At 37.4% G+C, this 14,414-nt stretch overlaps 1 protein-coding gene across 1 annotated transcript; it reads right to left on the reverse strand.

Annotated features, from left to right (window-relative positions):
- Positions 1-1,741: 1,741 nt before the first annotated feature.
- LOC122802208 (olfactory receptor 52K1-like) lies at positions 1,742-2,701 on the reverse strand. Its single transcript, XM_044071870.1, has one exon. The coding sequence runs from the start codon at positions 2,699-2,701 to the stop codon at positions 1,742-1,744; it is 960 nt and encodes a 319-aa protein (XP_043927805.1).
- Positions 2,702-14,414: the final 11,713 nt, after the last annotated feature.

The following is a 14,414-nucleotide window of genomic DNA, read 5'->3' on the forward strand; positions in this document are numbered from 1 at the left end:
GTTCCTCAGCAGAAACTAAGGCAGACAAGTGGACAGGCAGAAAGTAGGGGCCAAAATCAAAAATAAACAAAGGGATATGACATTGAAATGTGTGTACATATTCTGCATTAACAAATATTATGCATTACAGATAACTGGGTGGAAGATAAGTGGATTGTTTTAATCCTTACCTATACATAATGAAGGATGTTTGATTATTTTTCCATGATATATACATGCATACATACATACTCACACAGCCACACATCAGTGAAGACACTAATATTCCTTCATATACAAGTGACATTAGCATCTCAAGTCTTGTTTTTAAAAGCACATATCATCTGATTTACTGCTGGCAAAAGATAACTGTTTTATCTTCAGGAATACCATGGAATTATGCAGAAACATTGTTTCAAAAGGAGATATGAAAGTGAACATTGTAGCTATACAGCCATACAAATAATTTGCAGTCTTGCATACAATGGGTGCTGGGAAGGACTGCTGTAATGTGACTCAGTATGATTTTAATTTATAATCAAATGTTACATTTTCTCCTTATTTTAGTGTTATGTTAAACTTTATCCATTTATAATCAATCAGAGCAGTTTCTTGTCTTTTTTCAGGCTGAAAGCCTAGGCAAAGAGTAAAGCAGGTTGACCACTAAGGATTGTGGATAGCAGAGGGTAATGATGGGTGATTTGCTCAGACTGTAATTTGGTGGTCTGGTTTAATAAACTGAGAAGGCAGTCATGGTTGTAAAAGGTCAGGAATGTTCGAAGAGGTGTTCACTGCATGACAATGATAATGTGGTTCTCTTAAAATGAAAACATGTACGTAGGAATTAGAGGAAAAGGAATTGACAAGGACCAAAGAAGGAAGAAGGAGCAAAGATTAGATGGAAAAGATGTGACAAGTCAGACTGCAGGTGAAGACATCTTCAGATGGATATGGACATTTAAAAGGAAGGAGAGAAGGTGAAAAGGAGACTATATCAAGAAAGGAGGTCAGGTTGGACGAGGGGGATGGCAATGCCAGCAGTAGAGAATGAAGTCATGTTCACTCATGGAAGTCTTACAGGGTCAAAGCAGCGGCTATAAAGGAGAAAGGAAAAACAGTGAAGGACGATAGGTCAGGTCAAATGGGCAGGGGTGAAGAGGCATGCTGAAGTGAAAGAACTGTAGTTAGGCTAAAAAGTGAATTTCAAAAGTGGAAAATAACAGGAAAGGAAGTGTGGAGGGAAGAAATTTAAAGCAACACAGACACCTGCTGTCACCTATTTTAGTTAATCATAAAATAAACTTTTTTTTATGCATTATTACTTTATTTTAAAATGATTAACCACAGTAAAAGATGGTTCTAATCTAGACCATTTCTTCATCATACCAGAGGCTACATAAGAATTATTTAAGGTTGTAACAGAAATTGAATTAAGCACAATTAACACTTAGCTACAGTAATGCAATTTAACAGAAGAGTGGCTTACAGATAAATATTGTTTTTTATCTTTATAACTTGAATTGCAGTAACTATACTATTTATATGACATTCAGTATACAGAGCTATTTCATATGTGATGGAAAAGTATAGGTGAAGAGTAAAAGAAATAGCCAAAGGAGAAACAGAAGAATATAAAAAGAGAATTCATATGAAGGGAGTAGTTGAGGTAGCAATGTAAGACAGCTATAAATAATTATAAGGTCACCTAGGCAATTTGATTGTTTAGAAAGTAAGTACATTTAGCAGGCAAAATGCTTGACTATCATTTGTTAAACCAAACGATTTTACATTTTTTTAAATCTTTTAATATTAATCTAAAAATTTCTTTTGTTTTAATCCCATATATCAGAGGGTTTAAAGTTGGTGGAACAGAAATGTATAAAACTGAAAACAAAGCACGCAGGTATGCTGGCATATCATTGTTAACAAGAGACAGTACTAATGACAATGGCCCAGTTATATAAAAACATGTAAGTACAATAGCATGAGAGCTGAATGTGCTAAAGGCTTTCATTCGAGCTTCCTTAGTTCTCAGCTTTAAAGTAACACTACCAATCATGTAATATGAGAAGAAAATTATAATTGTATCAGGGACCACTGCTAAGGAAAATATAAGGTATAGATAAATATCTTTCCAAGAGGAAACAGTACATGATTCACTGAAAACAGCAATGTACTCAAAATAAACATTGTTGATAATATTTTTGTTATGGTATGGTAAAGACTTAAGTAGCAGAGGAAGTGGAAGTATAAGACAAAAGGCTCTGAGAGCAACAGCTAACACTCCCCATAATATGAATGTGCTTGTTATTATTGATGAGTACCGTAAAGGGTTGCATACTGCAATATAGCGATCAAAAGCCATTAGTGCTAACACTGATGATTCCATGACCACAGCAAAGTAAAGGCAAAAGATATGCACCATGCAAGCATTGGCAGATAAAGTTTGTGAGCCAAACGACAATACTGCTAATAGTTGTGGCAAAAGAGTAATTGCTATAAAAAGATCTACAGTTGACAAGACAGTAATAAAGTAGTACATAGGTTCATGGAGACTTTGCTCAGTTGTTATAATGAAAAGGACCATCAGGTTTCCCAATAATGAAACTAAAAACATAAGAAAGAAAGGAATGGAAAGCCAATGTTGTATGTTGTGAAGTCCAGCAAAGCCAGTTAAGATGAATTCCAAGTCTTGAGTGCTACACTGATTAGTTTCTGTCATAGCAAATTTAGTAGAGTTTTGTAATTATCACGATTCTGAGTTCTGAAAGAGAGCAGAAAATAAATGGAATATGTCAGTACCCATTATAAACACATTAATTGTCATATGAGACTTAAAATGATGAGACTATATGGACATATCTAGTACCTGAATTGTTACACTCAAGTATGGACAGATAAACATGTATATATTCAAAAAACACATACACATGCATATGCACATAGACACTTGAAAATACACACAGACACACACACACAGACACACACACACACACACACACACACACACACACACACACACACACACACACACACACACACAGTCTCTTGACATAGCATTAAATCATTTGGAATCCATGTTAAAATCCTGAGTAACATCCAGGCCTGTGAACATATTATACTCACTGATTTCCAAAATGTACCACTTGCCAAATAAATGAATCAGATATTGTTGAGCTGCGTGCATCATGCATGTCAACAGTCAGCTAAATGTGCTACACATACCAAAAATGAGCACACTGTGTCATACTACTAAATAGAGAACTACAATATTGCATTATACTTTAGGGAAAAAAATGGTACAGTTCCTGACCTCTTTACTCTGTGGAAAAGCTAAAACTGCTGTTTTTAAATTGTCTAATAGTGATTGTTTAAACTATGATAGAGTTAAACAATGTTTATTGAACTGAAGCTTACAGAAAAAAAAGTTTTGTGAGCACAGAAGCAAGGCAGATGAACGTGCATGTGATTGTATTGCTGCGTTAAACACTTATTTTCTTAGGTGGGTGAGTGGGTGTCAGGTCAACACTTTTGAAAGACTGGCAGACCTTTGGATGAGGGAACAAGCCCATAATACTTTGCCTGAGGACATGAAAATCTGGTTGGCAAACCTGGGAGTGTAACTCTGCAGATGACCTGGAGAGAAAGGGGGATCTCTACTTAGCAAGCAGGGCACCCCTGCACAAGAAGGGAATACCCAGTGCTACACATGAATACAAGGGAACCCATGGTGGGCAGCATAAACCATCCCAATAGAGGCTGCTAGTAACAGTGGAAACCACTAATTCAGGTACATGGCCAACATCAGGGGTTAGATGTTTTAAATGTATCTAGAGGGGTCATGTAGCATACAAATGTCCATTGAAGCAAGGCGGGGAACAAAAGGTTAGGGAGCTAGCAAGTAGGAATAACAGAGTGCCAGTAGTAAGTTGTCTGGAGACAACAGGGGTACCAAACTATCACCAGAGTTTGTAGCATTTCTTATTGTATGGAAAACAGGCCACTGCTAAGAGAGACAGCCTCTGACATAATGTAAGTGAAGCCTGCAGTGGTTAAAGATGAGCAGTACTTGCTTGGGCAGGCCATCAGAGCTTTAGGAGGGATCCTATTCCAAATACCTTTGGCCAGGGTTCACCTTGAATGGGAGGATGGAAAAGGAAGCAAGCAGGTAGCTGTGTTTGAGGATATTCCTGCAGAAGTCTTGATAGGGAATGATTTTGATAATGCAGTACATTGTGTACATGCAGTTATATGCAGTCAGGCTTGAAGACAGCTATGTAGGCCTGGTAGGTTGGGGGAGACCCAGACAGACACCACAGCTGAAGCTGAGGCTGGTGATGTGGCTATTTTAGGGAGGGAGCTACCCTGTAGTAGTGATCCTGAAAGTGAGCCACAGCTCCTGGTAGGTACTGATGTTCCTGTGGAAAGGGTGATTGCAAGGAAAGAAGTGAGTGGTAATACCCAGGCTGACAGTGAGGCACTGCTATCAGAAGATACTAGACTTCTCATGGAAGAGGAGCTGGGAGGAGTTACAAAAGTAGAGTTGAGACAGGCTCAGCTTTTGCATCCTCCTTTATGAGTCTTGAGGGAGGTAGGTAAGGAGACATCTGATGTTCAAGGAAAAGGGGATTCTGTATATTGGAACAAAGAGTTATGGTACAGTGAGTTAACCCCAGAGGGAGAGCTAGTGGGTGAGGTAATACAGCAGTTCATAGTGCCCAGAACCTACCTCTGGCACTTCTAGCCATAGGTCATGACATTCCTTTTGCAGCTCATATGGGCATAAAGTACACTAGATGATGTATTTTGCAGAATTTTTATTGACATGGGATTGCAAAGGATGTAACGGGGTACTGCCGGATTTGTAAGCAATGCCAAAAGGTAGGCAAGTCAGGGGAGAAGGTCAAAGCTCCTTTTATGCCTTTTCCTGTGATTGAGGAGCCATTTCAGAGGGTAGCTAAGGATATTGTGGGGCTTCTGCATACCCCGAGTTCCACAGGGAAGAAGTATATCCTGGTAGTAGTAAATTATGCTACTAGATACCCTAAGGCAGTGTCTCTGACCTCCATCAAGGCAGAGAAGGTAGCAAAGCTTAGTTAGAGATTTTCAGCAGGGTAGATTTCCCGAAATAAATACTAAGTGACAGAGGTACTAATTTCATTTCAGACCTGTTTGCTTGTCTGTGGAAGTGTTGTGGGATGAAGAACCTACAAATCACCCCCTGCCATCCCCAGACTAATGGTCTTATGGAGAGGTTAAATGCACCAATAAAGACCATGCTATGGGCATTTGCAGACCAGTGTAGGAGAGAGTTGGATAAATATTTCCTCTATTCACTGTTTGCATACAGAGAGGCACTCATACTAAAGGAATCCATAGGTTTTCACCTTTGAGTTGTTGTATGGGCATAAGGTGAGGAGGCCTTTAGGTTTGAATCATGATGAGTGGGAGGGTAAGTGTGAAACCATCAGAGTAAGGCTTAGGGAGTTCATGGGCTTGGCCCAGGACAATCTAGCAGGAGCCCAACAGCAGAAAAAGGTTTGGTATGAAAGGAATGCTCGAGTCTGAGAGTATGCTTTGGAACATAAGGTTATGGTGCTTATTTTTTTCAGTCACAATTAGCTGTTGGCATCTTAGGAGGAACCCTTCAAAGTAGTAAGGAAGGTCAGTATTGTTAATTATATGGTAAATGTGCTAGGCAGGAGGCAGGGGCACGCATTCTACTATGTTAACATACTGAAGCCTCAGCATATCAGGAAGGTTCTGGGAAGAGTGCAAAGGTTAGAGTTGACCTTTAAGCTCAGTAAGTGTCAGGTGGGTATGTCAGAGGTTTCTTAACTGGGGGAGAGAGTGGGGAGTTGTAAGATTAGGCCAGAACCTGCCAAAGTTTAAGGTATTCAGGTGTGGCCTGCCCCTGTTACGAAAAAGCAGGGTGAGGGCATTCTTGGGAATATCAGGGTACTATAGAAAGTTTGTTCCCAATTATAGTACACTAGCTGCTGCCGTCACAGACCTGACAAGGAAAAACAGGCCAGGTACTGTAGACCCCAACCTGCATGTAGCATTCCAAACGCTTAAAGGGGCTTTGAGAGGACTTCCTGTATTAGGCACTCCAGATTACAGAAATGCCAATGCAGATGGATTCTCATGACTGGGTATAGGTTAATGTGTTCCTAGACAGGCTCATTTCTCTCAAGCAACATTTTTTTCAGGGTCACTTGAAAAACTAGCTTGAGTCTTGTAATGGTTTTATGTCATTTGATTATTACACTGACTTCTACAGATGCTTGTGTTAAATGTGTATCCACAGTGTTATTATAACTGATTAAATGTATATGTAAACAAATAATTCTGGAACATAAATAGTAGACATTTTTGAAATTGTTCTATAATTTTCAAATACAGCTACAGATCTTAGCAAAGCTCTGAATGTATATTCTACAAGAGTCAGGTGACCAAATGTGATGTCATTTTATAACCAGCACATTAGAGGATGGAATTCTCACAGCAGTTTGTTTTGTTTTGAAATCTGATATACAAAAGATATATGATAGTTAACATAGTTAGTTGAGTTGAGTTGAGATAGTTGACCAGTTGAGTCTGTTGGAAGCTCATCACATGAGCATTTCAGCTTTAATCTTGCCTTCCCCTCATTCAAGCCTTGTTCTCACTACTGTTAAGCATAATCTTCACATCAACACACACCTCCTCCTAACTTTTCTCTAAACTCTAGAAGGGTGCACGCGCACACACACACACACACACACACACACACACACACACACACACACACACACACACACACACACACACACATCCTACTGCTAACGCAGCATCCATTCTGCTTTATTCTGCATTTCATTGTTCTGTTGGCTTTTTGCATAAGTAGCACTGTGGGGAATGCTGACATCTTCCTCACTTATCAACCCTTCTTGTCTTAATCTTTTGGTTCTTTTCAGTGGTTCTTCTATGGTTTATTGCAGTATACTGTTTTTCAAACATAGATCACATTATATGGGTGCTGCCTATTTTTTTTTCCTGACCAATTTGGTCAAAATATTATTTAGCAGTAGTTTCATCCATGACCAGGACTCCTTCTTCAGTCTTTGACTAAACTTCCTAACATTTATTCCTGAAACAGTGTCTGCATCAAGAGTACTCTTCCATGGCATGCACAGGATTTGTAAAGGGAATATTAGCACAAAATGACCCTGTACCAAAGTCCCCTTAGGTAGCTGGAGGCCTGTGATAACTACCAGTCCACATTAGGATCTAGAGGTGTAAATATTATATTTATTTATTTTACATTTGTTTACTGAGAAAGTCAGACTGGACAAGCTGTCCTTTTTCATTTGAGGCCTGGGGAGAAAAGCTCCAGATTAATAAACATTTAGAACTCCACACTGATAAACATTTAGAGAAAGATAATCATTAAAATTAGCATCCATCTTCAAAATGACGTGACTGGAATGTATACAAAGATATATAATAGTGAGCAGAAGTTTTGATAGTTTGCATCAATTCACAAGAGCGTGTTCTTTACTGATAATACAGATATATGTATCAGAAGAGCACAGAATCAGAATGGTAAAATTAATGTTTACAGTTCATAGGATGGATAGGTTTTCTTAACCTTGGTTAGTACAAGAGTATATCCATGTGTTAATTAATTGGCTTTTAAGGATCTTTTTGAAACTTGTAGTGATAGTAATAGTTTTTGTTTCTTGGGGCAAATAATTCCAGATTTTGGCATTAAACATTTTGGGTAAAGGGATTCTCCAGCAGAGTTGTTTGCTTTAGATACCTTTAATAGTGATTTGTTAGTGGAATGCAAGACACAGTTGGTACAGTAGAGTTGGAGTAGGTTCTGGAGGGCACAGGTTCCCTCTGGCTGATAGAGTAGTTAATTGGCCATGGTTAGTTGTTTGTAATTTAGGAGATTGGGCAGTTCTAACCAGAAGAGTTGTTTTAGTGCTAGGTAATGGTGGGAGTTGTAGTTATTTTCTGTGGCAAATTTTACAATATTTTTTTTGTAGCAGATGTTAACTTAAATCTGATTTCTTCAGATGAGTGAGAATTGGAGAAGCGCTGAAGAGGGTGGAGATATGATGAGTTCTAGCAATGGTTGCTTTTGTGCTGTTTGTTAGAAATTGTTTATTTCTGTATAAGGTTCTTAATTTTTTGTGGACTGTTCTTTATAGTCTGAGCTATGTGAATATGGAATCTCAGATTATTGTCTATGATCACTCCAAGAAGTTTAGTATTGGTTACTGGAGAAATAATTGTATTGTTGGTTGATGTTATATTGACAGATGGAGGCTCTGTGACTCTAGTTGGGTGAAAAAGCATGAGTTTGGTCTTGTTGGGGTTAAGAATAAGCTGTGCATTTTCTAGCCAAGATTCTACTGCTAAGAAGGACTGGTGTGTTATATGTTGAAGATGTTGAAGTGTAAGAGCAGCACATATTACAGTAGAATCATCTGTATACTGAATTAAAAATGTGTGCATGGTAGAGGGTTTTAGATTGTTAGTAAATTGGGTGAAGAGAAGGGGACCAGTGATAGATCCCTGAGGAACTCCCAGAGTGATATCCTGTAGAGGAGAGAGGTTTTGTTGCCCTTTTACAGCTTGCTGGCATCCAGATAGATAATCTTGGAACCATGCATGTGCTGAATGGCTAACTTTGAGTTTGAAAAGATTCTTTATGAGTTTGCTATGAGAGACAGTATCCAAAGCTTTTTGATAGGTCTAGGAAGATAGAAAATACTAGAAAATCATCAGTGAAGGACATCAGTGCAGTAGTGGTACAATGTTTTGGTCTGAATACATGCTGATTATTAGATAAGATACTGTTTGTTAAGAGATAATTTAGTATTTGAGAATGAATGTATCTCTCTAAGATTTTGGATAAAGGTGATGATTGCTATATGACAATAGTTGGATAACTCTTTTAAGTTTCCACCTTGGTGCAATGGGATTATATGAGATATTTTCCAAATGGTTGGGACTCTTTTTACAGAGATGGATCTACTGATAAGGATGGATAAGGGATAGGATATTGCTTCTGCTGAAATTTTAAGATACTCTTGCTGGTAGTTGATAGACTGCTGGGATGGTTGACTTGAGTGTTTTTTTTTAGGCATTTTTTTTAGTATCTGTAGGGACAGGTTGGAAGGAAAAGGAATTACTGTCTTCTTTTAGTACTGAATAAAGTGGTGGTGGAGTAGAGCAGCTGTTATTATTAGGGGCTAAGATAGATATGGTGAAGTATTTATTAAATTGTGAGGGTATACTTTCATTAGTATTGCTGACAGATGGAGAAGGTGTACTAACTTGTCCTGGTTGTAGGATTTTTTTTTAATTGAGGTTGGTTATGATGTTTTGATTGGATATAGCTATAATCGTTTATGTTGTCTTGTCTGATTTGTCTCTTTGTCTTGTTTCTTAGTTCTAGGTATGCTTGTTGGTTTACTGAGGTTTTGTTTGCTTGACATATTTCCCAGGTTTTATCTCTTCTTTTTAGTAGTGACCTTGTCTAAGTGGTTAACCAAAATGCAAAGTTGTTTTTTATTCTTATTGTCCTTGGAGGAGGTAGTTTGCCCAGGATACTAATGAATGTACTGTTAAAATACTCTCTGGCTTCATCTAGAGGGAGATACTTGTGAGGTGACCAATACTGAGTTTGAGGATAGAGATGAAGTGTTGAGAGCAAAATATTTTTGTATTATATATTTGGCGGAATGTGTTGAGTTTCAATGGATTTACACTGTGTCGTAGCAAGAAGGTTGGGAAATGGTCACTAAGGGTCTCTGAGAGACAACCTGAGTGCAGTGATAGACTGGGGGTCAGATTCAACAAAGCCTATATTAAGTGTACATGATATGCATTCAAGAACATTCTTATCACATTTTTTGTGCTTTCTAGTCACTCAGAAAAATTAGAGTAAGTGTACATGTAGTCTACACTTTGTGGTTACATTTATGAATCCTTGTCAATGTTTAAAGCTGCAAAAATATCAGTAGGAAACTAAAATTAGGAAGAAGGAGATGTGAGTTATGTCTCTGTTCTCTGTTAACTCAGCACAGTGTAAACTTAGTGTAAGTGTTATTGAATTCTTGGGTGAGTTTGTTGGTTAGGATCAAATTCAAGATGGACTGCCTTTTTGTAGTGTTGTCAACTCTAGTGAGAAAATGAATTATTTGATTAAAGCCATGAAGGTTTATGTGATTAATTGGAGTTTGGGAGTCACAGGTGTTCCAATCAATGTTGCAATCCACCATGATGATACTTTCCTGTGGCAGGGTATTAGATACCCACTACAGGATATGGTCCACAGTGGGGAGGTTATTACTCTGTGGGATATAGGCTCCAATTCTATTTAATTTTTTTTTAGTCTTTATTGTGAGTTTACTAAATATTATTTCTGCCCTATTGAAATCTGGGTGGGACTACATTTATGGGTTGTAGGGTAAGGTTATTTTTAAATAGGATTGTGATACCACCTCCTCCTTTGTTCTTCCTGTCTAATTTGTGAATATTGCATCCTGGAGGTAAAATTTCATTATTGGTGATGTCTGATTTAAACCATGTTTCTGTTATTAATGCTATGTCTGAAGAGTAAAGAGACATGGTGGCATGAAATTCTTGGACTTTGTTAAGAATACTTCTGATATTGATGTTAAGCAGTAGAATGTCAGACCCTTTTCTAAGGTAATTTAGGAAACTTTGGGGGAGAGCGATGGGGTTGTGAAGTGGATTGGGTTATCTTAGTTATGGGGCCAGAGCCTGGGTGGATATCACCACTTAGAAAAAGTTTTGTTTCTTTGTGTGAGATTAGGTTAAAGAATTTAGTTAATTGTTTGTCAGTTTTTAGGGAAATGGGTGGAAAATGTTATCACGAGAAAATAGTAAATGAGGCTTAGTCAATTAATGAACTATTGTATATGGCATGTGATATGAAGATAGCTTTAGGAATTATTTGTTCTGGCTTGAGTTTGAAAAGAATTGTGTTAGCACAAGTTGGGATGTATAAATAAGTGTGGTAAGTGGGCTCTGTAGGTAATATAAGTAATGTTGTATGCAAGGGTAGCATATTAGGTTTGCTTTAAAGGTTTGTGCAATGTTGATTGTAATTTTTGAACTGTTACAGTAGCTAGTATAGATCTGTGATATGTTGAATTCATATATATTCACGTATAGTGGTTATTGACTAGAATTAGTAATGGGAACCAATTTGGTAGAACTGTATAGCTGAAGATGGATAATATAGTTCATGTTATAGTAGATGTAGGAATTGGTAATGAGTTACTTGTATGGTAATATATTAAGGTGTTGCTCGATTACTTAATTGGGAGTTTTTAGACTTTGTTAAGGCTGATAATTGTTAGAACAGGAAGCACATTTTAATTAGAGTGGAGAAGTAGTTGTGTTATTGGATAATATAAATTGTGGGAGTGGCTAGTTTTAGTTAAATGTAGGGATACAGGGGGTGGGTGAGAATTGTGGATAGGGTAGGGGAGCGGAGTGAGCTCAAGCAGAGCAAGGGTGAATAGAGCAGGTAGAACCAGCCCTCTGGACATAGGTCAGGAAACTGTCTGTGACCTTGTCCAGAAATGGTAGTTAAAGTAGTTAACTAAAAGCAGAATTACAAGCAGAAAAGGATAAGAATTCTATATTTCTATTTACACAGTCATTCTTAGGTGATGCTGATTTTGTTCTAAATCCAAAAGACTTATTTACAAGAGGTGAGATTGCTTTGTAGAGGTTGATTAATTACTGCTGTCCAAAGACTACCAGTAGATGTATAATCTTACTATTTAAAATACTGTAAAAAAGACTGCTTCCCTACATTACATGATCCTGTTTTGTTTTCATGCCTAGGGGTCCTAGCTATGGAAAGTACAGTGAAACAACTGTGAGAGTAACAACGAAACACAAAAGGAGCTCACCAACGCTGATGTTAACAAAAAACTCCAGTTTTCACTTCAAGAGTTTAATATTCAAAACAAATGCTGGATCCAAAAGTAAGAGCTTTCACGTTCAAAAACGTTTCATCAGACTGTGAGAGTAAATAAAATTGGTAAGGGAGTGTGGTCTACCGCACTTAGAGGGAAAGAAAGATAACTTAGCCGGTGTCCCTTGCCGCATGCTCACCAATAAGTTTTGAAATTCATCAAAGTTAATACCAAAGACCTAGGACAAGAACCTACATGTGCTATTTTGAAAGGTACACTTTTTCCTTATGGTTAACACAAAGACACCTGATTGGGTATTTGCTAAGAAAATGAGTAGCTTTCTTGTGGGTTACTGTTGAGTTTTTTTTTATTTTAGGGTAAGATGTACTATTTTGAAATTTGCACATTTTCCTTATAGTTAATGCAAAGACTTCCAATTAGGTATTTGCTCAGAAAATGAGTTAGTTTCTTGTAGGTTGCTGTTGAGGTTTTTTTCTTATAGGCTAAACAGGAAAAAAAAAGGGAGAATCAGGAGAATGGTTAAGACTACATGTGCAACAGAGCATGAAAGTGGTTAGAAAACAGCATTACCATTAGGAGACAGTGGTACAAAATTCCTTAACTGCTAATAATTAAGCAAGTTTAGAATAACAAACTCTAAGCATTTCAGTAACTTCAAGATAACAGTATAGGTCAGCTGTTTAGGATTGCTAATGTTTCCTTTCTCAAGTATAACAATATGGCATTGTTTTCAGTGAGGTTTAGGTAATTTCTCATTAAATCTACCTATGATTTATGGTAACAGTACTGTGCAGAGCATTATAGAAATGAAGTAAGACCTTAGTCTGCAAAATGCTTTAAAGAATAAAACCATATGCAGTATCTGACTGCTAATGCATTACTATTGAAAACAGTGTCTGGTGCAACAGTAGTGCAATAAACAAGTCTTTAGAGCCACTTACATAGTAGTGTAGATCAGTAGTACTAGGTAACAGAGGGAAAAAAAGTGCTTTATGGTACATTAACTGCATAAACTCAATGACTGTTGATATGCACAGAACACAAGCTACTTTTAACCAGTGAGATACACTTTACATCCTTATAATTGTAAAAGAAATAAGATTCAACCATTTTACAGTAATACGGATTTTTACTTGGCAAGCACACTATACCTACAGTGGGAGATTTACAAAAATGGCACCCGCAGCATCAGCAGCATAAATTAACTATCTCCAAATGTTGGGTGAGGGGAAAGGGGTAGGGATTGTTTGCACAGGACTACTGAGAAATATGAGAAACTTAGAGCCAGCCCTCTGGATACAAATCGGAAAATTATCTGCAACTCTGGTACATAAATGTTAAAGTAGTTAACTAAATGCAGAATTACAAACAGAAAAGGATAAGAATGCTATATTTCCATTTACACAGCTGTTCTTAGGTGATATTGATTTGCTTCTTAATCCAAAAGACTTACTTACAAGAGAATGAGACTGATTTGTAAGGGTTGCTTGATCACTGCAGTCTGAAGACAACCAGTGGATGTATAATGCTACTATTTAAAATACTGTTGAAAAAAGCTGCTTCCCTATATTATATGATCCTGATTTGTTTCACTGCTCAGGGTTCCCAGCTCTGGAAAGTACAGTGAAATGAGTGTGAGAGTACCTAAACTTGGTAAGTGAGTGAGTTCTACCACAGTTACCTGGAATGGGAGTTAACTTAGCTGGTGTCCCTTGCAGTGTGCTCACCAGTAATTACTGAAATTGATTAAATTTAACACCACAGACCTAGGACAAGAACCTACTTTTGCTATTTTGAAAGGTGTGCTTTTTCCTTCTGATTAATGCAAAGACTCTGAATTAGGTATTTGCTCAGAAAATGAATTGCTTTCTCGATGAAAATACCATTTTGTGAATTCAACTTTCAATTATTTAATATAGACCCAAACTCAATGAGTGTTGATAAACAGTGACTATTCACACAAAACTAGCTGCTTTTAACAAATGAGATACACTTTACATCCCTATAATTTAAAAAAATAACATTCAACCATTTTACAATAAGGCATCTTCTTAATTGGCAAGAACTCTATTCCTACAGGAATGCCCGACAGTGGGAGATTTATAAAAATGGTGCCAGTAGCTTCAGCAACATACATTAACTATCTACAGATGTTGGGTGAGGAGGACTGGGGTGAGGTTGCTTGGATAGATATGTGGGACTACTGAGAACTATGACAAACAGAGCCAGCCCTCTGGATACAGATCAGAAAGCTATCTATAATTCTGAGCCACAAATAGTAGTTGAAGTAATTAACTAAAAGCAGAATTATTAGCAGAAAAGGATATGATGCTATATTTCTGTTTATATAGCCATTCTTAGGTGATGTTGATTTTATTCTTAATCCAAAAGACTGATTTGCAAGAGAATGAGACGGATTTGTAGGGCTTGATTAATCACTGCAGTCCAAAGTCTACCAGT

This window comes from Protopterus annectens, chromosome 5.part0 (assembly GCF_019279795.1).
Source record: "Protopterus annectens isolate FY-2018-M chromosome 5.part0, PAN1.0, whole genome shotgun sequence".
In the NCBI taxonomy this organism is placed as follows: domain Eukaryota; kingdom Metazoa; phylum Chordata; order Ceratodontiformes; family Protopteridae; genus Protopterus; species Protopterus annectens.

Bases quoted from the DNA above. Each gene is read 5' to 3' on its own strand.
- LOC122802208 (XM_044071870.1), bottom strand. From the start codon at position 2,701: ATGACAGAAACTAATCAGTGTAGCACTCAAGACTTGGAATTCATCTTA.